The 27,711-nt window shown below is 42.6% G+C and overlaps 1 protein-coding gene across 1 annotated transcript in view; it reads left to right on the forward strand.

Moving 5' to 3' along the window:
* NRG1 (neuregulin 1) overlaps positions 1–27,711 on the forward strand; it is a gene marked incomplete at both ends in the record, with an annotated part of 181,564 nt that overhangs the window by 14,064 nt on the left and 139,789 nt on the right. The window contains 2 exons of the mRNA XM_082335557.1: positions 18,320–18,497; positions 24,516–24,640. Of these exons, the coding sequence (XP_082191683.1) occupies positions 18,320–18,497; positions 24,516–24,640 (303 nt within the window). The remainder of the gene's footprint in view (positions 1–18,319; positions 18,498–24,515; positions 24,641–27,711) is intronic.

Consider the following 27,711-nt stretch of genomic DNA (forward strand, 5'->3'; position numbering starts at 1 on the left):
ACAGAGGATTAACTCAGGCTACTGAGTAATAAAACTTTAAAAAGGCAATACATTTCAGATATTTATTTTCAGAAATTTGCCGTTACTTTGCAGGGAAGGGAGAGAGTAGGGGTACTGCTCCAGTACTGTAATCAGCAGTTGAACTCTGTGTTCCAGGGCCAGGGTGGATATAGCATCGATCAATGGGCTTTAATCAAGGAGGGGTGGCAGAGGAGCTTTGATAGCGCTCTGCAAATGGACGTCCTGCTGCTGGAATGGTTGTTACCTCTCTTGGAGGCTTCTTGTAACAGAAGGTTCGTAGGAAAGGCATTACAGTCCTGTGAGCTGTAAGCAGGGGTGCGGCTGGTCGTGACTTGGCTGGGAGGCTGATGGTCTGATCCTGGTTCTCAGGTAGACGGAGCTGCTGGAAACACAGGTTATAGTTTCTTTCTGCTGTGTTTCTGAACAGCAGTGTTGAGCGCTGGTCTCCAACCCACTTGTTCAGGCATTCAGCAGGGAGGATCAGCTGGAGGCAGTAACAGCACTGTTTATGAATGCTTGGAAGGCAAGAGCCTGTGGTCAGCGGCCTGTTTATGCAGGGACACCTGGAAAGCTCATCCAAATGAGCTTTTAAAGTGCATACATTAAGCCATATTGGATCACCACTTGCATTTATTTTTTTTTTACCTAGCTCTAAACCAGACAGAATTAAGATCACTTTATTTCTGAAGGTGTCCCCCCACCATAGTGTAACTGAAGTACTTTAGATTCACACTCTGAGTTAGTTCAGATAAAGTTTTGCGGTCTTCCCTTTTGCCAACAGCCCTAAAATGCCTCCCCCTTGCTGCTTAGCCTGGGCTAAGTCTCTAGTCCCAGCTGAGTCTCCAGGGGAAGCAGTAGAGCCCCAGCCCACAGTGCTGCTGTGGTGTTACACATGTGGTGTTACACAAAGTCAGGGAGAAGTCAGCCTGTGACCATGTTCAAGAGGAGGGGAGAAGTGGTGGAAAAGCGAGGTGGGATAGGACTGGGATTTGTGGGGCTGGACATCAAGCAGTGGGAAACGAGTAAGTGAAGATAGGTCCTTAGTGGAGAGCAAGAAAAGGAGGGAGGAGGGTGGCAACTTGGGAAGCAAGATGTAGCTGGGAGATGAGGGTGCAGGAGGAGCCGGGGAGAGGGACAGAGTCACATTTGGCTCAGTGGGAGACTGCAGATTGGGAAAGGAGGGAAACTGAGGCATGACAAACCTGCAACAAGGGTGGGATGAGTGGGACAGAGAAGGAAGGTGGCCTTGCGGCAGGAGGCAAAAGGCTGCCGATGCAGATGGTGTTGTGCAGCCTTACTTTCCTCAGGGTCAGAAGGCAAAATGACTTCACTGGCCATCCTCATCATCTTTTCCCGTCTGCACAGCCATGCTGTTCCCATGCAGTGACCATGGCAACCCAAGTTTTTGACTGGCTGCTCTAGGATGGTAGCTGTAATGATAGCGGTAATGAGTATTGACGGAGAGGAGGGAAAGGCGAGCAGCTGTGGAGCAGGGGAAGTTGCCTGAGTACAGTAATCGTGTTTGGCAGGTCAAGGGTGAACCATGGCCTGCGGGAGTTGTACAATGCCCAAGGCTAGCAAAGTGGTGTTATAATAAACCCCAGATGTTTCCGCTATTTACAATGTATACGTTATGTTTAAACCTGAAAATGCATCCTAGGATCTGGTGGGTAGGGAAACAGTTATTAGCTGCTTGGAAATTACTTGCTGGTAATGTATCTGTTCCCCCTTGATATTAGCTGTTGTCTGTTTAAAATATAAATCTTCTAAGCAGAGACCCTCATGAGCAGCTTCTTTGCCAAACCAGTGGTTCCATTTGGCTCCATGAGAAACAGCACCGTCCCCCCGACAGCTTTTTGGGAGGGGGCAGCCTGGGCACGGCAGCCCTGGGAGCCGTGCTAGCAGCCGGTGTGCGTTGGTGTGGGAGAGGCACTGCTGTCAGGCACGGGAGCGCAGCCAGTCACAGGTGCGCAGCAAGCACCGTTTAATTTCCCCAGACTAATTGTTTTAGAGCTCGAAGCCAGAACCCTTGCGGTATGTCATGGGCCACAGCAGAACCACAGCAACTTTGAATAAGCATTTAAGGGGGGGATTTAGTTGATCAGGGTTTTATGTCAAAACAATGGCTTGTCTACAAGAGTAAATTAGTCAGCTAAACTGTGAATTTACAGCCCAATGGTTGCTCTGCACAAAGCCTCCAGGTGATCAAGTCCTACAGCTGGTCCAGGCGAGGCACTCAAAATATTAACATTTAAAGTGAATGAGTTCAAGTGCGGGAAGCCCTGGAGCGGACATTCCTGTTCAGAGATGAACTGTTCTGAGTGAATTGGAGTTGAATCTGCTTTCGGAGTGAATTAAACCAAAGCTACCCAAATTCAGAAGGAACACGTTCACTTTGATGTTTTATTGGATTTAACTAATGCAGGAGAAATGCACACCTTCAGTGAGTCCTGATTAACTCCTCACACATGTCCCCTGCCTGCCCCCGCTCCCCGTGCATCACTCTGCACTGTGCCACACTCACCCACTGTGTGGGCACTTGGAGTACAAAGGGGCTTATCTGGACCCCTCAACACTGGGTGTACAGAGACTAGCCCTTTATGTCAGGAGTGGAAGAGGAGTGCTTTAAGCTAGGCTGTGTGAAAATGTTGCTGAAAGTAAGCAACAGCTTGCAAGGAATATGGCCAAAAATGGAGTCCTCACCTGGATGCACCAGTTTACTTCTGCTGAGAACCCTTTTGCTCAGGATACCTGGGGCATGAAGGAGAGTTGAGTAGTCACATTACGCAGCACTTGTCATGTCTTGATATGGCTTTTGGGTCTGCATAGAAGTGAATTTTGGGGGTTGGAGAGAAAACTATAGTAACTATACTGATTTTGAGAGTTTCTGTCGAGTTTTCCTTCCTTGTTCTCCATTTCTACCCCAAACACTCCCTGTGCAGCTATCCCATCACAAGTCTACTGTGTCTTCTATTAAGGGGGATGTCTTTTCTTTCTGAGCGTTATTGTCCTCCCACATCCTGTGCACCTGCCTCAGAGTGATTTTCTTTAATTTTAGCCCCGATGGACAGCTCCCTGCCTAGCCATCCAGTTTTACAATATTCCACATCACGCCTCGTAAGAAGGGATACGGTACAAGTACTCTGCTAGGCAGACTTCCTGTGTGATGTTGATGGCTCTCTGTACCTCTCTCTGATTCACTTGGACTCATTTTCATGGGTGAAGAACCATTCATTTTAGTGGTTTCTAACATGATACTCCAGTTTAAAATGCAGTAAGCCACTCCAGTCAATATGAATTAAATGCCTGAGGTGAGTGAGTGTAAAATAACCAAAGCTCTGTAAATTCACATCCCATCCCATGAACTAGCTTCCTCACATGGAAAGCCTGAAGTATAGAAATGTCACTTGTCTGAGATCTTTTTTGAGTGCTAGACTCACCTGGTTTGCTGATTAAGAAGAGTTGGGTTTTTTAATGTTTTTCGTCTATTTCAGTGTGATGACGAATTGTTTCAAAGTGAAGTTGCTGAATAAGAGTTAAACCAGCAAAAACCTGCATTTTTTTCTCCCAGTCTACGCCTAAAACTGAGGTGTCTCTCCTTTTTTTAAGGACGTGGTGACCATACTCAAATGTGACTCATAAAGTCACTTCTAGTACTTCTTTGTTTCATGAGCCTGTTGATTGTGAATTCAAAACATGTTTTAATAAAATTTCTGCCTCTCTCCTCTCCCATGTGTCTAGCAGATTCGGCTAATGCAAGTCCTGTCAAAATTCTCTTTTTCTGTATTTTAATCTTTATCCCTCTGCAGAATAATCAGCCAGATAACAAATACATCAGATAGTACATTATTTTCCAGCATAAAAAAAATCTAAGAATTTATAGGGCGATTATGTGTATGTTCAGTTTTACAATTGTCTAAATAAATGGAGAGCAGAGATAGCATATCCACAGAGCTTGGAAAACCGAGTTATCAAATGGAGAATAAGGGCTATGCTTAATAACAAATAAGAGTGTCATAGTAGTAGGCAAACAGTGAGAATCTTTGTCTTTTTTTTCTTTTTGGGAAAAGAATGGGGCACAAAAATGAAAAAGATTGCTAAAACCTGCTGTTTAGGTCAGTGCTTTCTCTGATTATTTAAATTATGTTTAAGATTGGGGAAGCAAGCTGTGGGGATTAACAGCTGTCAAACCTCTCACTACTATCAAAACAATTCCATCTCATGAGCACTGAGAAATACTGAGAAACAAAAATCTTCACATTTTTTTTATCTACTCAGAAAGATAAGGATGAAGATACTGTGAGAAAGAGGGCACCTGGCCCTGGAGCTTTTTGCCTTTCTTGGCATGGAAACCTGGACTTCCATGATTAGACACTGTGTTTGGTGTGTGTTCAGTCAACCCTGGACAGGTCTGTGAAGGCTGCAGATGGAGGTGCCACGCGCTGCCAGCAGAGATGATCACTTTGTTGTTGTTTTGCTGGATTTTGACCCTCCTCTATGCACTCTCAACCCATGTCAGAGCTATTAATGAGAATGGCTTTTGGGCCCTTTCACACCTCCCTGAACACACAGTGTGTGCTTACTTCCTCTCCCTCCATCACAAATAGCTTGATTGTCTGGAGGCTCCAGGAAAATGCTATTTTGATACCGTGTTTCCTTAATCCTTGGTCTTTTCAGGTACTCCTGGAAATTCATGAAGCTCATGAGATAAAACACTCTACAAAAAGAAGATCACACCTGGAAATAATGACTTCCAAAGTCCAAAGCATGTCTTAAATTCTTTCCAGAAGCGATAAGTAAAAAGGAAAAGTACAGTAGACATTCAATATAATGATACTGTTGGGTTTAATTATTACATTTTTCAGCCATGTTGGATTTTATGACATCTCTCAGTAGACAAACAGAGATTCAGAATAAGGTAACACTGAAAACAATATGCTTGTCACCTACAGAGCACTTTTCTGTCTTCATTGTTTCCATTTCTCTTAGCAATAATGGTGTCCTGCTTGGTTGCTTCCTACATAAAATTCCCTTTGCAGCCAGAAGGGGGACTCAGGATATTAAATTTCAGCAGATGCCGGGAAATCATCCCTTATGTTCTTTCTTCTGAACACCCATTTCTGGTACTGTTGCGGTTCTTTCTTGCCTTCCCCCATCAATCTTCATGGCTTTCATTTGCACAGCTTTCGTTATTATGTCCTTACCAATGTAAGACGAATTTTGCAGAATGAAGTACTGAAATGCTAGGACACATGGCTGGAACCAGGTTCCAGTCCATCAGGAAGAGGCTTTGGTATATCTTTTGTCTATTTCTCACAGGGGTTTTCAACCACTGTATTACTGGGTCTCCCCACAGTTATATCTTCTCCCCAGTGTAGGCAGAATCCCAGACTGTAATTAATACGGGAATATTTTGGTGGTTGTGACACCCAAACACAGGGGAGTGTTGTGAGGTCCAAGAGAGGGTCCTTGGTCTGCTGCATGGACTTCAGACCATCGCCTAGCTCATGACAAAAGAAAATAAATGGACATTCCTAAGCAGAGATATGCATGTTGCTTCATGATGGCAGCAGCAGTGAAATAATCTGTGAGAGAAAAGCCAGAGGTAAAAAAAAGGTAGAAAACCAGATGGTGTGGATACATCATTTTAGGTAAATAGCAGACTCGTCTTTTTTGCTCATCACCAGGAAGTGAATCCTGCGTGCCACTGGACTTCTTGTGAGACAGCCTTGTTCTCTGTACACATGCCACCTTGCAGGACTGAGTCTTACAGGAAACCTGATAACACCTGCCAGTTCTGCTGCTGGGCTTACCCAACAGTTTCCATTGTAAACCCCCATTTTCCCAAACCTTTTTAGAATCAAGCTTTTATCTTTGATTTATTCATGTAATATGAGTTTCTTTCTCATGTTTTCTAGAAAATCTGGACAAAAGAGATGACTGGCAACCCCCTAGGGTTGAGCACAGTTGGGGAGAAAGTTACGCATTCTGCCTGTTACATGCTATTTTCAATGAAAATCCAGATTGGAACTTGACATGATATCATCTTTTTAGGATAATGTGGTTTTGTTTGGTTCATGAAAGACTTGGTTTTTCTGAAGACTACTAGAAGAAAGAAAAAGTAGCAACACGTAAGAATTAGTCTGAACACTATGCAGATGCTCTCTAAAGGGAGATTTCGTTCTGGTTTGATACTTCAATCTCATGTTATTCCTTGAGGAAACATCCGTCCTGTGTCTGTCAAGGAGCAGCAGCCTCTTCTAACAGGTTTTGCAGTCATTTATTTCAGATAGGTTCAGAGAGGCACAGTAGCTACATGTGATGAGGCTGGAGCCTTTATTTTAATTCTGGCTCTGCAAGAAATAGATAAGCAATCTGCTGGGCTGCTGCAGCGTGATATCAACACCAGCATGTGGGAACCTCCTTGCTTTTCCTTATGTGGGCTTTTTTCTGGGAGTTATCCCAGGGTACTCCCGCATGAGATTTTGACCCTGTTGGCACAGTAAGGAGTGTGTAGATTGCTGTCTTCCTTGCAGGTCATCTGTCCAAACCTGAACAGAGATGGTTTAAAGTCTAGTGGACCCTGTGGTGGAAACAGCTTTGCTGCAGATTGGCTTGCAGTCATTCTGTTAATGCTCTTCAATAATTTCTCAGTAGCAGTAAAGCACATTTTATGCTGAATGCTATGTGTATACAGTCCAGTTGATTCATGATTGAAGTCAGTGTCCTGCCTGGGAATTAAAAGCAAAGGAAGGGTTTCCTGTTGCAGAAATAACAACAAACTGAAACTTTTCCTAGAAATTATGTGGAACAGATAGATCACAGGAGGTGACAGGCAAAAATCTCCAGCTCAGTAGCAGCAAAATGAAGCTGTTGTTCACAAGGCTATTATCCTTGAGAACGAAACAAAAAGGAGACTAGGAAAGGGATGGGACATGGTCTGATTAGTCCTTTTGTGCAGAGGTTTATAATCACATTGATGTCTTTCTACTGTGAATGATGAATGCACATTAACATGTATGAGTGTTAACACACAAAGTCACTGTCATTAAAGTGAGGTTTCTTAAATCAATTCAATTGAAGCAGAGAGAGCATTGCCTCTAGAAAGACCTGTTAGGACTAATTTAATCCAGAAGTTTATTGATTCAACTTAATTTGTTAAGGAATTGATTTTAATGTGAATTTAATCATAAATCAGCTTTAAATCAGTTTGTGTTCACACTGAGGCTTTGCACTGGTTTAAATAAAACTGATTTATGGTTTACTTAGAAATCTGCATATTTGGGTATACAGAAGGTCTATACTTTATTTTTTCCCCTTTGAAAGACTGTAGCACATTTCTCCATCTTCTGGGGTGAAAGTCTAGCTGTATCAAATCAATGACAAAGCATTTCATTTTCACAGGGCCTGAATTTTACCTTAGTACTGTGATGGGCCTTCAGTTCTTATCATATAGCAAATAAAGCCCTGGATACTTGCACACTTGATATAATCAATTTTCAGGCTGTGATTTTTTCCAAAACTGTGACACATGAAAACCATTTGTAAGTTTAAAAGAAAAAGTGGGGGAAGGGAGGTTTACTTGATTTACCATGTCTTTATTCATTTTACTGGCAGCCTGCTCAGAATTTATGTGGAGTTCATTCTCCAACTCCTTTTTAGCTAAACTTTATGATATAATCTCTGTTCTGTTAATGGAGAGTCTAGATTACCATAAGATTTGATAAATTATGCACGTTACTTACCACACTTCATATATTTGAGTGGCTCTAGAAAGTCTGCCTGTGGCTTCTACATAAAGAATATCACCTTCCTACAATAAAAGCCATAATTCCTCCCCAGCAATAGATACTGGTGGCCACGATCACAAGGGTTAGATACGTAAGATGTAAAATAATTACTGTTTAATGCATGTTATAGTCTTTTTCACATAGTCATAGATTTTAAGGCCATTGAGGGATTTTGACAAAAGGTTACATAAACACCTGGCAGGATGGGCTTGATCGTTACGGACCAGGAGCTCCAGGCTGGAATTGATGGCCTGGAGATCTATTTCACAGTTTTCTGTATTTGTGTGATGATCCCACTCCTGTGTGGCCCACTACTTAGCATTCACACAGGTTTCCTGGTATGCAATTCCACCACTTATGGTTGATCTGGGGTCTATTTTTAAAAAGCCTTGTAATTTTTCCTACATAATTTTTGAACTTTTGCCTACAGTCCAGAAACCATTTCAGAGTTGCATAAAGTGTTCCTGTCCCTCCTCCAGTGATTGCTGGACTGTGGCATGTTTCTGCACGCTTTACTGATCATGTGGTTATGGATTTTTTGGAAGTTGACCTTTAAAAGGATGTCTAATCTTGTATAATAATTTAACCAGGGGAGATGCTTCTAATTAGATCTTTTTGCAAGCTGTTCCTGATTGCAGGTATTTAGCAATATTTATTCTTAAGAATTTTGTTTAATTTTTCATTTGTCCAAAGATAGCCCACGCACATTTTCAAACAGGTGTGACATAAACGTTTCCTTTTCACTGCCGTTTCCTTTTCTGTTTTGCCATAGCTGCAGAGTATAAGTGTGGGGTTCAGTATATGCTTTTCTTTTTTTCTCTGAGTGCCAGGAGGCACACAAGGCGTGAACATCGTTCTTCCACTTCGATCGGTCTGCGGCTGCGTGCTCTGGAGTCCCAAGGGCCACAGCGCAGTCTTCTGTTGGTTTTTTCCTCAGGACATGACCGATCCAGTTTCATCTCCTCCTCCTCACTTCATTACTGATTTTCTCCATCTCCGCCATTTCGGTTTTTTTGAAAGTTGATGCTCGTCGTTTCTGCAACTTTTTATTTTTTTTTCCGGGAGGAGGTAGTTGGCCTCCTGCCCAACCCCCATGACTTGGAGGGCCAGTGGTTTTTCTGTCAGGGTGGCCTTCCCTTAGGCTGCGTTGGTTCGCGGCACCTTCTTCAATTTTATCCGGTGCACCCTCCAGAGAGGGATCCCCTATCCACCACCCAGGGGACGCACCTTCTAGCCGTGCAGCCCCAGCCGAAGGCAGTATATGCTGGAGGTAAATTATACTGGAGGGTATACAATGAGATCCTCTCTGCATACTGTGCAAGCCCATAATGTTAAGTGCCATGTTTAGATTTTTGCTGAGCTGGGTTTGAGCTGATGATTTGTGTGCAATGCCCAGGTGTATCCAGATCCTCCATTCCTGAAATGAGTCAAGTGGCTTTCAATATCATTGGCTAAACTGTTTGCACACCTTCTGGTAACAAAAGGGAAGATTTTGCTAACAGATGTTTCCAAGTGACAGCCACCTCAGTCAACTGAAGGGGCCAGGATTAGTTGTGCTGTGTCCCTGGGGAAGGGCACATCCTTTTGCTGTGGGAGTGGCACCTTTCTGGCACCGTCAGACCATGTTGATTTTCCCCTTAGCATATAGGTATGAAAGCAGTCATCTTCCAAATTGACTTAGGAGTGGAGGCACAGCATGCTCCGCCAGAGATTGCTCTGACATGTTCTACCTGGTGGAGATTTCAGCAGGCAGGGTCAGGGGGATTGCTCTTTCAGGTGTTATGCAGCTAGGATGGGGCTGGCACATGCTCTGCTCCATCTGTGTTCAGCACCAGAAGGAAATGACTAAGAAAAACTTTAGAGGCAACTGTGGTTAAGTCTGGGTGGGGACAGACCCCACTTTGGGGTTGCAGTGGAGGGGTGCTCTTGCCTTCCACAGGTTTCCTCCATGCAGTCTTTGAGCACACAGCTGGTTTTGTAGGCCTACATTCTTCCACAGCTTGTGCTGAACACCCACATAAATCCCAGAAAGACAGTAGATGACAAAGGATTTAAAGGAGAGGAGGGGAAGGAAAGTGGCAAATGAGGAGCCAGTACCCATAGTGTTGTTTGACTTGTGCATTAGCAAATCAATGTCTTGAAAGTTTTGAAGTTCTTCACACTGCTGCAAATACTTCATGCAGACTGTAATGCAACAGCATCTTCTTCCTTCTGGTGCTCCAGTTAATCTTGATTTCTCCAAATTAATTTCTATGTTTTGATTTAGTTTCTGTTCATGTCAAACAAGCCATCACACAGGTTTCAGTTCAGGTTTTCCACCTTCCCACCCCAAAATTTCAACATGGATGAGTGGTTCTTTGGGGGAGGAACATTAGCAGACAAATGAACCCCCTAAACTGCCAGTTGTGCCTGGGGATGCCCAGAAATTTTCTCATCTACTTTGTGAAAAGTTGTGGCTTCTGTGTGAACTTTGTGAGAAGGAGATTTTTTGGGATTTTTGGGGATGCAGTTGTTTTGGTAAATCCTGTTTTGGGTCTTTCTGTGTACTCACTAATTATTCTTTTCAGTGTTTATATCCCCAAACTCAGATTACTCAGGTATCCTTGGTGGTGGTGGCAGGGACTCTAACTCTGTGAACCCATGTAGGATGAGGTGGCTAGTGGTCACTTGTTGAGGTACCCTACATCCCACAATCTGGGAATCACCTTCTGACCACCATTTCCACTGAATTTCACTTGTTATGGCACTCCCTGTTCCTTGTGTTTTATCACTTGTTAATAAGTTGTCCATGTGGGCAGCAGGTCATTTTGGTTTTCTTGTTCAACATGAAGAATTGTTTTAATACTGGGGAAATTTATGTGAATCCTGTGACTACAACGTTGTCTGATGTTATTTAAGTTCTGCATCATGCACTAATGTGGCAGACTGTTGCTTCTGTACATATATGACTGAACTCTCACTGGGAGTAGGGACAATTTGGCATGCTTAATTAGGAAGACCTCTGACCAGGCACCTAGAAGTGTGCTGGCTATGTCGCTGGATATGTGTTGTTATTCTTTCTTTTAAGGCTTCCACAGCCTCAAGAGGATGAGGAAGATTTGAGGAGTATGAAGACCTACCATGGATAGGTCTGCACTGAGCAATTTATTGCCTGATACATGGTACACTTCTGTCTGTGAAGTGGAACTACTACAGAATTAGAAAATGCTACAAAGCCAAGAAAACAGTGTAAGCCAGAAGAAAAAATGGGCCTCTCTGTGATTAGGATCAAGGGAAAGCAATCACTCATGTCCTTTGTATGTGAGCATCCCAGCTTTCTTGGAACAGTGTGAAGGGAAAGACCATGACGGAGAAATGCTGAGCGGGTGGAGAAGCAACTGAGATCAGAGGAGATGGAAACAAGAGTTATAAAATATACGATAGTGCATAGGATTTGAAAAGCTTACAGGATTCGACACACAGAAGTCTCTGTTTTCTGATGATGGCAAATACAAAGAGTGTGCCAGAGAATACGAAATGTGAGAGGCAGAGAAGGAGATGGCTGTAGCACTTTTGAGCCCTCAGATTGAAAGGCTAAAGCTCTAAGGAAGCTATAAAAAAAAAGTCTATTTCTTGTCATTGCATTGCACATCTTTCCTTCCTTGCCTTTTTTTCCTCCATTTGTTTTTATTCTTCCTGACATGACCTTAGGGCACACCAACATGGCTATACACGTACCACAGCTGACAGACAAAGTTTAAGTTTTGCTTGCCTCTCAGCCCAGTGATCTGGTGAACCTTCCAAGTCTGGCCATAAGGCATAGTCTGAGACCCAGGCAAGTTAGCAGTGCAGTCACAGCCTTTGTTTTTAGGTGGTTCTCTCAGCTGCCCCAGCCTCTGGTGACTTACTTCATGCCTTTTTCAAGCATAGAGGTTAGTGATGAAAATACTTACACTGGAGAGCAAAGAAGAGAAAGAGACATATGTATGATGCAGCAAGCCACGCTTACTCCCCTCATCTGACTTCAAGGCACACAATTTGAGATCAACCTTTTTACTGTGCAGTCCTGATATTCAGCTCCTAAATCAAAAGTGGCTTCATGTAAAAAAAAACACTGAGTACTTGCAAGTCCCCTTGAAGTCCATGGGATTTATGCCTGCATAGCATTTCTGTGCATTGGATTGCTTTAATTTTAGTGCTCAAATAAAGATTCTGGAGTCTACCTTTATGCACTTAGGTATGTAAAATATGGACCTGCAGATTTTTGTATCGACTTTATGAGCAGTTGTCCTTGAATTGCTTATTGGATATCAAGTATATTTATTTTACGCTGTCCCCACATTTTCAGTCTGTATGATCAGGTTTTTGTATTGACAATGTCTAATAGAATCATGAAAGTTTATCAGGGATGCAGCCAGTTGGAGTCAGCTGAAGCACTGTGAACCAGAGGAGAGAGTATTTAATGCACTCAGGCGGTGTGTTCCTGCAGACATGCAGACATGATCATCAGTAAATAAATTAAGTGTTGACCTTAAATTGTAATCTTTAGGTTAGACATTTGCTCACACCCAGCTTCCCTTGTGAAACCTACATTTTGCTATCTTTGAACGCAGTTCCCTGTCTCTGAGGAGGTCTAAGCTCAGAAACTGATATCTTGAGTGACTGCAGGAGGCTGGACAGCCTGGCATTATCTTGTTACACTGAATAAATGGGCGCTCTCAGGCTTTCGCTCGTGGACGTGCTACTTCTAGACATGCTGGTTTGTCACTACCATCATTTCTTTGGCTCCACTGGAGATGCTTTTTACTTGTAGAGTGGAGTGGGGGGTAGTGAGACCTTCTCCATTTGCACAGTGCTTCTTCCATATGTCCATTTTCAATGTCCTGTTGAAAATCCTGCCTTCCCAAAGTTATGTTATGAGTTGGCCTATGATGCTCTTATTGGAAGGGTTTACTGGGCTTCTGACAGGGAGAACGAAAAGAAGATTAATGCAAGCTCAGAGAGCAGCTTCATGGCTAGGGTAAATATCCATGAACACTGGCCTGACATACGATGTCCTTGAAAGCATCTCACCCTGAATAAACAAATACTTTAGGTGGAGATTTATGAGCTTGTTGGGTGTGCCATTACTTTGAAAGGACCAAGTGAGACTTCAGCACTGTCATACCTAAACCTCTCAGGCTCACTGAGTTTAGACTCAAACGCTCCACAGCATGAGATGAACATTTCCTGGTCAGGGTAATCAGAGTTGCAGTTGGCTTTAGTAGTTATGCTGATTTATAGTTTCATTTGGTGGTTCCTCGCTGGTCCAGTCTTCAAAGAACATGGGTGTAGTGCTAGATCCCTCCCTATCGCTCTGTTTCTTGGCTCCTGACCACGTTGCTAGCCATTCCTGTGGCATTCCCCTTTCTTTTGGCCTTTACAACATCTAAACTTCCTGCAAAAATTTCCTTTTAACATCACTAGAAAGAATGAGGTTCTGTGGATCTTGGTTTTACATGTAGTGCTCAAGATAAATGTCAGGTTTGCATTTTTCCTTTTGCTCTTCTACACAGACATAAGTATTCAAATCATACCAAGACCCGGAAGCTGAAATGTATCTGGCAGTATTTTCCAAAGAGTTCAGAACTGAGAAATTCTCATTTAAGTAGGTAAATGGTTTGTCTGGTTTTCCAGTCTCTCAGCTTGTGTTCAGTTACTCTGGTATTTCGGAGAGCTGGTTGTGTGGGATTATCTCCTATCATTACCCGCAGTGGTTTATCGTGTAGATAATCTGCACAGAGACTCAGCATGCTGGAAGGAAATAGTCAGATTTTGGAAAGTGTTCAGAATCCAAATGCTGTCTGAGAGAATAATAAGAGGATTAAAACCAACAGAAAACAACAAAACTTTTGGGGTTTTTTTCTAGTTGTCTAAGGAGGAAGAGTATACATTTTAAAGTGTAGCTTATATGGCTTATACCAAAGGTTTTAGAAAATCTGGCCTGCTGATGATAAACCTGAGCTTGATTACCATCTCATATGCAAGGGGAGAAGGCTTTTTGGAAATAATATAATTTGTCTTGCATTACTGCCCTGCCTTGAGCATTATGCCGCAAAAAAGCAAGTCTGAGGCCAAGGCAATGGGTGTTATTCTTGTGGCTTCTATTACCACTCACCAAGCTGTTGGTCAGAATTTTGCACAGCAAAATGTGCACATGTGCCTACTGGCAAGCATGCCTAATACATTCCTGTGCTCAGACTCTTAAAAGGCTTTGTGCCTTCCTAGGAAAAGAAAAGAAAGGGAAAAAAAAAACAGCCACTCATGGAATTTCAGCTGAAAGCGTGTAGTTGTGTGATAATATTTTGCAGGTTTCCTGTTTAATTTGTTCAATGTGTTGAGCTTCCATGCAGATTAACTATACAATCAAACACTGAGGGTGAGGAGATTGCTGTGCTTTGCCAAACTCACCAAAGTCCAGAGAGAAGAAATTATCTCCAGTCATACATTATCAGTGAGTCTTTTGCAGAGAGAATATGGAAATGTGTGTTCCTTATCTGCAATGATATTATGCAGGCCAGCAGACATACATTTCTGAAAAAAATTGCTAACAAAATGACAGATATTCAAGGCATCTTAATAAGCAGAGATCTAACACCTTGCATGCTTTTGCCTGTTAAACTCTTCCAACAGTGTGGGACTTTTGCTGACACAAGTGCTCCGCCGCTTTGTGAGGGCTCGTCACAGCGTGACAGCCCTTTCTCGCTGTTACTGCCCCTGTTGCTTTCTTAGGAAGTCTGTCAAACCAGGGGAGGTCCATGGGTCACAGAGAGAGGTCCTGACCGTGGAGTGTCAAAAGCTTGGGGTTAAACATGGGTGCATTTCTGTGTGTCTAATTGACTCTTAAAATATGATGTCCTCCCAGGTTTTGGCACAAAGAATACAAGTGGATCCCAGCACAGCTTTCATTCAAGCAGCACCACTTTTGAGGTGCTTCCACACTTAGTTTCCGCTGTTTCTCTTTGGGATTTGTCTGTTTTGTTTGCTACCTGGCCCTTGTCATTCTGTGATGGATGGCACGTGTAAGTGCTCTGCCTCCGCTGTACTGGAGCTGCTCGCAACGGCACTGCCCAAAATGTGACCCGCAGGAAATGCTGCGAGGCTCCCTTCCATCTTCACAGTACGTTTTGACCAAGTCATCCTGTCCCGGATGGCACCTCAGTCTCTATCCATGTGTGGGAGATGCAGAAAGCGTTCTCCTTGCCCTTTCTGCCTCGTGCCTGCCCGCAGCAGCAAGCCTCACCCAGAGCGGTGGGCAGAAGCCTCGCCAGCGGCGGGAGCAGTGCTGTGTGACAGGCGCAGCAAGGAGGTGGAAAGGAGCCAAGCTGGCAGGAGATGCTCTGCAGACAAAGAGGGAAGGGGTAGAGAGACGAGGGGAAGGAGGTGTCAGGGGGAGCAATGTCTAGTTATCATTATAAGCAACCTTGCCTCCTTTAAAAGCATTTTTACCCCTCAGACAAGGTCCTGTCTTACCAGCACCAGAGAAATTGGCACAGACTGTGATGAAAGTCAGCTACTTATTGCAAGAGTGGAAACTGTAGCTGATCTCGATCCAAGCACACAATGCTGTAGTTTTATCAGCACGAGCTTTCTCATATGCCTGGCAGGTCCGATTAACTTTTGCAAAACTGCAGCTGAAAGGAAACAAACATAGTGTAAATGAAAAGGAGAAGAAAAAAAAAAGAAGAAACAATCTCTTTTCTGTCATGTCTGTGAACAGCTTTTACTGCTTTCCCTGGAGAGTCTGCATGCTTGGACAGCGAGTTACTGTGAATTAGTGAGGGTCACTGCCATTGATTAAATCTGCTTTTATGTTTCCTGGTAACTCCTGAATTATGGCAAGAGTTGAGCATATTAATTTAACACTTTTTTTTTCATTGACAGTTCTGATGGAGGAAAAAATCTGCAAGTCATTTTGAACAGATAATATTGAATTAAAATAAAATTCAGGAACAAAATGGCTTCTCCCTTTTATTCCCAGTTTCTCAGTGCTATGTTGACAGGAAAATCAATAATCAGTTGAAGTCTTAAGCACAAAAATTTTGATCCTTGCAATTGTGGTTATTCTCTTAGTTTATGCAAGATATGGACTTGGACTACAATAAGTGAAATATGGTAAAATAAGGAATGTTGCCTTTTTATTTCACACCTCTGCAACTCTTTTTCTTACATAGTGACAAAAGGCTATAACCTTAACTCTTTAATGACAGAATGAAACTATAAGGACATACATCAGCAGTAAGGCTGTTAATTAATGCTAATTATTTTTGTTGGAAAATTTAAAGATCAGTATTTTTTGAAAATTCTTTCTCTCTTTTGGGTAAATGCCTGGATATTTACACGTGTGCTTATGTAAATGTATGTATATATATAAATACACACACACACTCATGAAATTATATATTTAAACATATTCATTTCAGAATGGTGTGTGGGCATTTGTTTTTCAGAAAGCAAAAATTGTTTTGGTAGCGTTTTGGGAACATGTTGGAATTTCCAAAATTATCCTAGGGGGGTGGAAAATGGAAACCAACATATGAGAAGACATTCTGGGGGAGATTTCTTTCTGGTCATGAAATCCTGGGCCTTACCTGATCCATGCTAGTGCCACCCTGATACATGTGCGTACCTGGTGTGTAAAACACCCATGGATGCCCTCCCCAGAGAAGGTCTCCCTCTCAGGCATTTTGCCAATGTCTAGCCTAAGACTTCCTGCCAGGGACTTGTTTTCCACACAAGCAGAGATGCACAGAAAAAGTTGTCACCTTACTCTTAATCAGAAGTTTTTTAATTACTGAAGGCTGCTCTGTCGCTATCCTGTCTGCTGGTGGCCCAGCAGGTGCCACCTCATTTTCTCTTTCACTGCAGACCACATTTTCCCAACCACTGTTGTTTATGCTGCTCTGCTCCAGCTCAGTTTCCAGGAAAATCAGGCTTTCCCTGTTTTCCCTGGGCTTTCCTGGGATCAGGAAGGTTGCCTCACATGTGGGATAGGCCATGCTGCTGTCTGCAACATGTCTGCTGCTTATCGGACATGTGTGTATCCAGTTCTTTATACACTCTTCTCATAATTACGGCCATGATGGTGCTGCTTGTTTTTTGTCTGGTTGGAATAATAATTAAAAGCAATTGACGTCAACAAGTCCCCACAAACACACAAGCAACAGATATCAAAATGTAATCAAGCATGTTCCAGGTTGTTAAACATTTTCATGTACAGGACCATATTGGAGACTGGTTGGTGTCTTGATGAACGCTCCTAATCTGCATGTTATGGAGAATCATGCGGCCGTGCTGGCCATTTGTTTCCTTAGACAATATTACAGCTGTTCAAGAAACAAACCACACTGCAGCTAGAGATGCTGCATGGGAATACTGGCTCCCTGGAGGTACAGACCAACAACGGGGCACAGCTGAGCTGGGATGGACTCCCAAGCTATCGCCCATCAGCTGACCAGCTGTAGCTCCCCGTATTAGCCCTCCCCGCTTGTGTGGTAAAGGTGTTATCTTAAGTCCCAGGGGAAGTAAGATTAAACTAGGATTTTTATCTCAATACTGGAGCACAGTAGAGGCTGGTTTACAGCTAACCCATGGGATCAAATGAAGCGTGGTGTCTCACAGAGGGACTGCATCTTCTTGTGAAGCATGTGCTCAAACATTGGTACTGGTTGTGAAATATTAGGAGGTCTTTAACTTAGAAAGCCCTGAATGGTTTGAGATTTACCCATACAAGAAACACAGTAGAAATTAAGATGCATCTGCTGGAGCCCTTCAGTGTGTGGGAGCCATTGGCTGAACATTTTCAATGCAGTGTCCCCTTCTGGGTCCAAAATACCCTTAATTGATATTGATTCTGTTGATGGGCTTCCAAGCCCATTGTCTCTTGCCTCAGGGAAAGGATATGGCCAAGCTGAGGTTTGAGGTAGGTGTATAATGTGGGTTATAATGTTTGGCTGGAGCAAAAACCTTTCCCTCAGATTAGGGAAGCTGTCGAGCTTATATTTATGGTTTTAGCTTCCTGTCACATCAGTTGCACCTGGAGCCTTTGGATAGCCACTGAGTCATAGCAGTCGAAATAAATAAAGCAGCAAGACACCCTCCCTTTCCCTTTCTGTATTACCTTACCAAGGCTGCCTGCTGCAGCTTACTGTCTTGTGTCTAGGTGCACACGATCAATTAAGTGTTGTTAGTGCCTCATACTGTGTTCTGACGCAGCACTTTAGTTCTCATGGCTATGTATGGCTTGCAACTTGCAAGACCCATGCAGGAGGACTCCAAAGGGCCAAACTAGGCTGTCATTAAATGTGCCCGTATGCTTTAAGGATGATACACATAACACAAATGATCCTTATTTTTCAGGTTTTGGTGTAGAAGCGTTGCTAGTCTGGTTGGGGTTTTGCTCTCTGTGGCTTGCCTAGCTCAACTTGACTTAGCACTTTTTTCCCTTCTGAGGATAGCCTAATCACCAGCACGTTCTTTTATTTCTTTAGCGGTGCCTCCCAAATTGAAGGAAATGAAAAACCAAGAGGCTGCTGTGGGTCAGAAGCTAGTGCTAAGGTGTGAAACCACTTCAGAGTACCCTGCGCTCAGATTCAAATGGTTAAAGAATGGAAAGGAAATAACCAAAAAAAACAGACCGGAAAATATCAAGATCCCCAAAAAACAAAAGTAAGTACAGAGACATTTCTCACAAGTGGGGCTGGGAGGGATGGGGAGAGCTGTTCACCAGAACACAAGCTTTGAGGCTGTTAATCGCGGTATCAGAAAGCTAAAAGCTGTGAGTTACAGAGGAAGAAAATTTAAGGAAATAGGCACTGACGTTATTTTTCTTGAATGTATGGATTAAGTGGTAGTATGGTATAAATATTTTATAAATAACTTTCCCTTTTCAATTTCTATTTATTTTCTGATAGCCAAAGGCTATAATTTTAACCAGTAAACCTTGGAGACAGGCCATTTTAAACTACTGACAAGAACAGAGGTACCTTATGTTTATTGTCTAAAATCCAAGAGCTTTTAAAATCATCAAAGCAATGTAGATTTGGAAATATTTTTGAGATTTGCTTTGCAAGCAATGTAGTCCTTAAGAAAGGCTGAATGCTGCCTGCATTAGCTTCAAATGCCTTATGCAAGCTTGCCGTAGTCCTTTACCAGAGGCATTCCCCCACAAGCAGAACAAGGCACTGGTCTAGCATATGTCAAATGAAAAGCAAAGCCTGCAAATCTCATCCTCCTGGCTCGGGGAAAGTGTCCCCTACATGTGACTGATGATCCGTGCCAAAAGATGGTCTGGTGCCTTGTTTCTGCAGGGAAGGAGAAGAAGCTACACAATGCGTTTGCTGCATTGAGTCAGAAAAAGGCTTTTGCCATTTGGTCTCTACCTTGTTTAGGATAAAAAGTTTCAATTGGGGCCCCTCATTGTCAAAGGTAGCTATGAAAATCTGTTTCAACACAGCCCTTCAACTCTCACTTCTGCCCTCAGTAGGCAGGGCTGCTATATGCTGCACTGGGCCATGCCTTCCCTTTGTACAAGACACAGAGGATTTGGGGTGGGTTCTGCAAGAGATCGTTCCTTCCAGGGTATCAAGTGCCCCCATTCTTCTTGTCAGGTTTCATCTCATTAGGCAAAACGGTAGCCAAAATCAAACAGGTGCTTGACCTTTCAGAGTTATTCAGGTTGAAAACCAGACGTCCTGCCCTCCATTGCAGTTTCTTGCACCCCAGCCTGGGGCACAAGGTAAAACAAGGAGGGGTGCAGAGCAGCAGCATTGCAGCACCTGTGCCACGGTCGCACAGACAGTAAGAAGGAACCTGTGATGTCTCGTTCCAGCATTTGCAAAATAGAGCTGTTCCAGGTGGCAGATAGCCTTGCAAATTGTCTGGACCCATTTGCAGGGCCATATGTCTCTGTCAGAGTTGTATTTTCAGTCTATTCTGTAAAGAAAATGTTCAGGTCAGAGCCTGGCCCTCAGCTTCCCCAGCAACACAGTGCTGCCTGTGAGGGGCAAACAGTATTTTCTCCTCTTACATTTTGGCTGATGCTGATTGACCAAACTCACTGGAGCCAGGATTTCACCTTCTGGGGCTGGGCTTTGTCAGTTCAGCACTGAATCAGTAACCGCCTTCTGCCAGCTCCCTTCTTTCTCTTTTTTTTTTTTTTTCCCCACAAAACTTTGAGGAGCTGGCAGAAGGGAAACTAGCTAGTAGCTATTGATTAGAGCATGCATGTGGAACGTGTAAGACTATTTTTCAGGTTGATGTGCCAAAACATGTTTAAAATTACCCAAAAGATACAAAATGAAAAAAATTTAAATTGGGCCTTTTTCTGGAAAATGGAAGTCTGAAGTGCTGTTCCCCCACCATAAGTGGGCAGAGCACAGGCTTTGACCTGCGTTTCACACTTCTGTGTGCTACTCCAGTCATGAGGGTATCACTCATCGTTGGAATTTCTCTCCTCTATTTTCTGTTTCAAAACAGAAATGTCAGTGTGGAACAGAGAAGCCCTTCCAGTCAGAGATGTGAAAGTCACTAGATGTAAAGTACAAAAAGGGGAAAGACAAGGGATGTCTGCTGACATCTGAAGGATTTTCCTTGCCTTTATACTTTTGAGATTTTAGTCTGGGGACACATGAATGCTTTGCCATTTCTTTTTTTTGCTGTTCATGTGTGCTTCCAAGACTGAGTAGATGTGAACAGCTTAAGAGGAGAGAGATTTTACTTTGATAGGAAGTGGGACAGGCATGTGTCCTAAAACTAAAGGAAAACGTGGAAAAATGCAGCGCAAATGAACGCATAAAAAGACATGGAGATTACAGTACACAAAGCCACATTAAAAAGATCCCATCACAAATGAAAGGAATATCAATGATCAAGGAGTTTTTTCCCCACTTATTTTCTGTGTTTTTTCATGATAGCACATTGATAAATGATTGTCATCTTTGTATGCTGCCATATTGTTACAACAAGCATTTTAGTGTGAATTTTTTAGTATTACCAAATGTGGGAAATATGAACTAGGAAGGCTAGAGTAGTTGTTGAGTTCTCTGGGATTAATGTCTATGTTAAAGGTCAAATGGCTACATAAAAAGTAGACTGTGTTTCTGAAGAACCATTAACGTGCAGGGTACTACAGTCTTGTTGACTCCTTCAATCCAAGCACTTGATAATAACACTTTCTACATATTTATAAAAATCTCACAAAGTTTGTAAGTAGTGCCCAATGGCCAGAAGTGACTTTTGGTAATGTCATATTTTCCAAGAAATCACGGTTCTTGTTGTGTGATGGCAAAATAAAACCTGTTTGTTGTTGGGAGAAAAATAAATGTTTCTGAGTTCTGGCTATATAGCTTTAGTTTTTTTAATAAATTTCAAAAATATCTGGCAGAATGATGAAGTGTCTACCTCAGAAATTGAAAATGAAGACCTTAGCTTGATACCTGGAGTAGGCATTGAAAAGATAATACTGCAGCTTGGTGTTTATTGGGTGCATTTGGCCAGTGTGAATGCAGAAGTGAGGCAGATTCTGACTGTGATTTCCTATATTTTTAAGAGTTTAGAAGACTCTGTGGCAATGCAGGCTTCCTCAAAGCTTAGCCTTCTGAAGGCTGCCTTACATGTAAACTGAACTCGGGGGATCACTCCTCTACGCTCTCTGGGATGATTTCAGGGTGGTTGATTCAGAGGGCGCAGAGCCCCGACATACAATGACATGACAGTACAGCAGGTGAATCACACTAAATGACTGTGCTGCTTCTCATTACACTGGAAAGCCAAGAGGAACTGAATGAGTTTAAATTTTAAGGAAAGGCATTTAAAGCACCCACTTTTTACCTCAAATTTGTCATGGAGTAAGAGCATGCAGTCTGTGAGTTTCTGCTGCTCTTATGATTGCTGATGATTCATGATGCCACAATTGATTGATTTGTATGTCCAAGCTCTAAGCTTTTCCTTTGTGTCAATGGACATACTTAAAAAATCAGGCACCAGACAAGGGCTTTTCACCTGCTAGCTAACTTTCCCGTGCCTGTCCTTTTGTACTGGTAACATTTCATATTCTGGCTCTGATTTCAAACCCCTGTGAAGCCTGCACATTTTTGGTTTGGGTAGTGTGCTGTATAGAGTCAGACTCTCTTCATTACATGAAGAGAGACTTCTTTATCAGGATTGGGTTTTTTTGGGCAGAGGGAAGGTGTTTGCCACTTCACCTAGTTGATGGCTTTGGATTCAATAGTGCATGACAAAACTTTGTGTGTAAGTGCCCTGTACCTTGGGCTTCATCCAAGCTTAGCCTGGATATTTGCCCGCAGACAGGCAATTCTGGATGACAGATGGAGGCTGGAAGTAAAATGAATTCAAGCAGTCAGATAAGGTGGGCTGGGACTGCATTCTGCGGATGTATTTCTTTCCCTTTCATGTATGAGTACAAGCTCAGCAGTGTCATTGTGGTGATGAGCTAAGGATACAGCAGAAGCAAATCTTATAGAGAAGGCATTTTTTGGTGTAGCATGGTGTAGATTGAGAAAAGAACAAGCATTTGAATACAAAATCCGTTATCAGGGGCTTTAAGTGAGTACTGTTGGAGTACTGTATTGCTAGGGAGCTGCTTCATTTACACCCATTAATGAGTCATCTTCTGCTCTGACTGTTTTGAATTCTGTCCTGATATGTCTCAATAATATTCTTAAGGCTATAAGTATTCATAAAATTTCTCCTGCTCTCAGAGAGAAAACTCCTTATAGAGTTTTTCTAAAAACAAGAGTAAATTTGGCTTGTTAGAAGTAGATTTTTAAGAATATGGTTGCTTCACCTATTTTAATATAATCTACATCTAGTCTGCAAGCATGGCTGAAAGATGGCCTGTGGGATATAGGAAATATTGCATGTCCGCACAAGCTGTTAGGTAGTGTAGACTACTGCCAGACGTTCCCGGACAGTCCCTCAACAAGCTGTTGCAAAGGCAGGTGTGTAGATGGCTGGCAGGAAGATTAAAGAGCAGGCCATTTTTACTGTGGTATAAGTATAGCTGCTAGTCAGGTGCAAAATTCCCACCCAAAGAGACAATAGCTTTCACCTTCTGGACACTTCTGCCAGTGTCTCAACCACATTTTTCTCATATATTCATGGTTGCCACCAGTTAGAGTCTTGTATGCCATCTGAAATGCAGCCCAGTTAATTAATTCAGCACTGGGAACTGGGCTTGTTGCCTGAGAAGGGAACCTTAGTAGTCAACCATTCAGTTAGTTACCGTTTGAGCAAACCTGAGCAAATTGCTAACCCTGGCTTGGTTGCTCTGCCTTCTTACAAGCCCAGCAGCCTCAAGAAAGCAGCCCTCTTTCATGACATGAGGGAAAATTCTTGTAATGTGGGTTTCTACCAGAGCTGGAGTCCACCTAGCACACTGCTCTCATCCCGTGAGGGCCACAGTGCTGACTCCTCAGCGGCAGGACCTTCATGTAGAGGCAGGGAAGGCTGAGCTGCTGATAAGCAGCTGTTGGATAGCAGATGGCATAGTTTACTGTGCTGGAGGGAGGGATGGCTCACGAGGATATGTTGGAAAGTGGCATTGAACATTTTGGTTGCTCCAGAAGCCCCCCTGCTACAAGTCTTGTTTCTGGTCTGACAGCCCTGCTCAGTGGTTCCCAGAAGGGGTAACCAGTTGTGATTTCTGCATGGAGAGTTAGGAGACACGGCTGTGCTGAAGCAAAGCAACTCTTCAAACATTGCTTAGCTCAGCACTCATCACTAGACATGCTGGTGAGTATGAGCTTTTAGAGTGAAGAATCCCTGCCTCCTGGGGATCAATCCTTCATGTTGGGGTAGGCCAACTTAGGGAAGCCAAAGTTTATGCACTCTACTAAGTGACTATTCTGTAGACAAATGAGCAGGCTTTGCTACAGGCAAAAACTTCCCCAAAGCACTCCTTTTAAACAGAATCTAGGAACAGCAATAATGTGTGTATTTTCCCCAAGCTAGTCATTCTCCACAGTCTAGGTAATGGGATTATTGCCATCACATGAGTTGGGGACCCCTTGAATGACACCAGAACATGTTCCTACCAAATTAATGGGTAGGCAGGAGTTCTGCATTTTAAAATCTAATCTTAAAACCTTGGAGACTGATTAAATTACATCTCTGAGCCAGGAACAAAATGTAGCTTCATGCAAATTGTGCTCTTGCCCATAATTTTTTGTTAGCGCTGGAGAATGATTTACTATTGGGGTTTCAGAGGTTGTTAAAGAGAGTGGTGTGTCCTAATCTCATGATTATTTAGTCAGATGTTGGAAACTGCAGTACTTACCCAGAACTCTGCTACTGGCAATATGAACCTGTAGGAAAGGGTAATCTATTTCAATATTACACGCATCTCTGTGGCATCTGGATAGTCAACAATTCAGCTGAGAGAAGAAGGTTGTTTTTCAGATTTCCTTTAAGAACAAAGACTCCTCTCAAGCAGAAAAGCATAAACAAGTATCTTCGTTTGAGTTCATTAATATGCCTGTTTTCCAGCAGCCTGTAAGAGAGATATTTTTTTATTCTCCTCCCTTCTTTCAAACCTGGATAGTGTTAATCTGTCAGTAAGAATGGAAGACAAGACTTTTTGTTGAGAGGAAAAAAAAGAGTGCATTAGTTGATGCGGTGACTGTTACTCCAGTACAGGATGCTCACATGTTTTTTCTGATTTCACAGGAAATACTCTGAGCTTCACATTTACAGAGCCACGTTGGCCGACGCTGGGGAATATGCATGCAGAGTGAGCAGCAAACTAGGGAATGACAGTACTAAAGCCAGTGTTATCATCACGGACACCAATGGTAAGGCTTGACTCTTTATTTTACTATCACGTTCAGAAAGACCCTATATTAAAGCTGCCACCACAAAAAAAAGGGTTTGGAGGAGGAGAAAGCTTTGCAAGTGAAGTGGAAGTGGAAACACTGAAATCTATTAGGTGTGCTAAGAAAATTAATTAGGCCTGACTTGCTTGCTATGTAGTTGAGATGTTTGGTTTTCCTTACCCAGATGAATGGGATGCCTCCTACGGATGTCAGGAGAGATCAGCATTTTCTGTGAGACACTTTCCAACACCAAGTCTAAGACACAGTCTAAATAGTCAAGATAAGAACAGGATGAAGGGAAGGGAATATTATTGTAATTCCCATAGTACACATGAGTAGCAGAGACAGTATAGGCCTGTGGGGAAGCTTTCATTTAACCTAAAACATGTCCTAGTCTGAACTTCTAAACCAGCACTCTTCTCTTTGTCTTTAAGTAATATTTGTATGGCTTTGATTGCCACCATTTTTACTTTCACAAATGGTGATAGGTTTTGCTTTTGATTTCTAAAATAATAAAGACAAAGGCATAAATGTATTTGAAGGCATATTATTCAAAGGCATGAATGTAATTCAGGTATTTTAAGTCACGTACTGTGATTTAAACTTATTTCTTGAGGAGCAGAGCTTCTCATGAGGCAGATAGCATTCAGAATTACCCAAATGATTTAAAATTATTATAGATTGCTATTTTTGCAGGGCTCCTTTCTATTTAATTTACAGGAAGTTCCAGTTGCTTCTGATGGAATTTCATGGGTGTTTCCATTGTACACAAATGTTTTAACAGTCCTGTTTCTCCTTGCGAGTGCATTGGAGGCTGCAGTTCAGCTGAAATCTTGTTTCTTATGTATGACATTGACTAATTCGGATCTGTTAATTCAAACTCCAGTGTCCAGGCGGTTGTGAAGTACCAAAGGAACGTGCCCTCATTAGCAAACAAAGCAGAAGTTCTGTCTGTATCTGAGATGGGTTTAAAGATGCAATGGGAATTTACCAGGGATGCTTTTCTGTTCCACATTGTGTGGAACATGTATCTCGTGAAACAGGAGATAGGCATTTGAATAAATAGAAAAACAAACGTAAACCTTTGACAGTGGGATTTGTCTTTGGCTATCTGCTGTTTTGTGGTCACGCAGCAATTGCTTGACTGTATTCACTTTGTGTATTTACTATTCTATTTCATCAACTAAAGAATCTCAAGTGTTAAGATTTGCTAGTACCTGTATGGTATTATAATCATGATCAAATGTCAGGAGACTGATATAAGAGATCAAGTGCTATTTACCAGAATGTTATTAGGAGGAAAAATGGGTAGGTGTTTCTGTGTAGCTTTGTAAATGCTCTTGGATTCCATGAATACAAATTTTGGTTGCTCATTAGCTGCTTACATGAAAAGCTCCTATACTGTTTCCAAGACACTGGAGTTTCCAAAACTCAGCTGTAGGCACTGTGCCTGGGCAATGATACAGATAAATGCAAAAAAAAATGCTTGGGCATCCTCTATTACTTTCTCAGACAAGGAATGGTGATGTGAACGGGGAGCGCATGTGGGACCTCATTCCTGTGCTTCATGACATGGATTTTTCAACTTCCTTTGGACTGTGCTGAATGACAGCAAAACACTCCTGCTGCAGGGACATGGGAGCTTGGTTTTGAATGAAAATGTTTGCAGGCAAGCCCTGTCATGTGCATTTATAACTGATATGTTACAATCTGTCTAATCTTGTTGTGAAACACAAGTTGTTTAAAATACAGCTGTGCACGCAAACTCCCTTGAATGTGAGCAAACTTGGATCCAATCTAAACCTGGCAGCTGGCTTTTGTCTGTAAAGATCTGAACTGGAAACTCAGTGGTATCTGAACTGGAACATCTCAGTGATATTTGATAATCTAGAATCAGGCTTGGCAGCATTCGTTGGATGAATAAATCAATCGTGCATATTTGGTTGCCACACATACATCTGAGCCCCCTCTGCTTATTGTTGCTTATAAATTACCAGTAAAATTGTTCCTAGTTTTCCTCCTAATGATGGAATTTTCCACCTGGATTTAAGGAGCAGCATGGGCAACATCTGGTGACTTAAGAGCAATGGATCCCTCAGGCCTCAGAGGGCAACATCTGCTTTGCAAACAGGGACAGACCCCCTGTGCGGGTGACCTCCTCACCCTTCCTTCCCCTGCATTCCCTGACCTCTTGCCCTTGCTAGCTTAATGACAGATTTGGGATCCAAACTCATTAATGAGCCCTGAAGGGCAGTCATTACTCAGGTCCTATATATCTGTGTGGTCCTGCACTATTCATAAGAAAGGAAAAGTTTAAAAAAAAAAAAGCCAACAGCGTATTTAGCTCTTATTTGTTATTTCCTGCCAAGGGGCTTTTGGAGAAGACCTTGGGGTCCAGTGCAGCCCAGGAGCCCCTGTAGAAAACTAGTGGGTGGACATCTGAGAGGACTGAACCTCTCAGGATAGGCAAAGAAGTTGCTTCTTTACACCGCCAGCAGATAGGGTGACACTGGGGTAAAGAAAGATGCGTCAGAGGGCCTGACTTTCTTGTGGTTGTACTGACCTGCTCTGCTGTATGGACCACAACTTTAATTATGACCTTTAATTTAATGACCTCACCTGGACATGTTTGTTATGTGTGCCCTGCTATCTGCAAACTAGATCCTCCTTTCCCTTTATGCTTGGTGCTTTAAGACCAGGGGTGGATGAGTTGATGGCATTTCTGGGCATGGGGTTATTTTTCTTTCCACTAAAAGGTTAGTGCTTTTGCGTATAAAAATCTTGGGTTTAATTCCGTAGAGTTTTGTCAAACTTTAACTATTTTAGTTGAAATTTTTTTTGCCGCTGTATACCACAAAAGAGAACTGTAATGCCAGACCAAAGGTCTATCTATCTAGCATGATGCCTTGTCTCTAACATCAACTAGCAATGGGCATTAGGAAAAAACACAAGAAGGACAAGGCAAATATGTTGGGTTTTTTTCCACAAGAATAGAAAAAGACACACCTTTACCACTCAGGTCACATGTCTGAAAATTGTTAATTTCAATT

Source organism: Platalea leucorodia (assembly GCF_965183815.1).
Source record: "Platalea leucorodia genome assembly, chromosome: Z".
Lineage (NCBI taxonomy): Eukaryota > Metazoa > Chordata > Aves > Pelecaniformes > Threskiornithidae > Platalea > Platalea leucorodia.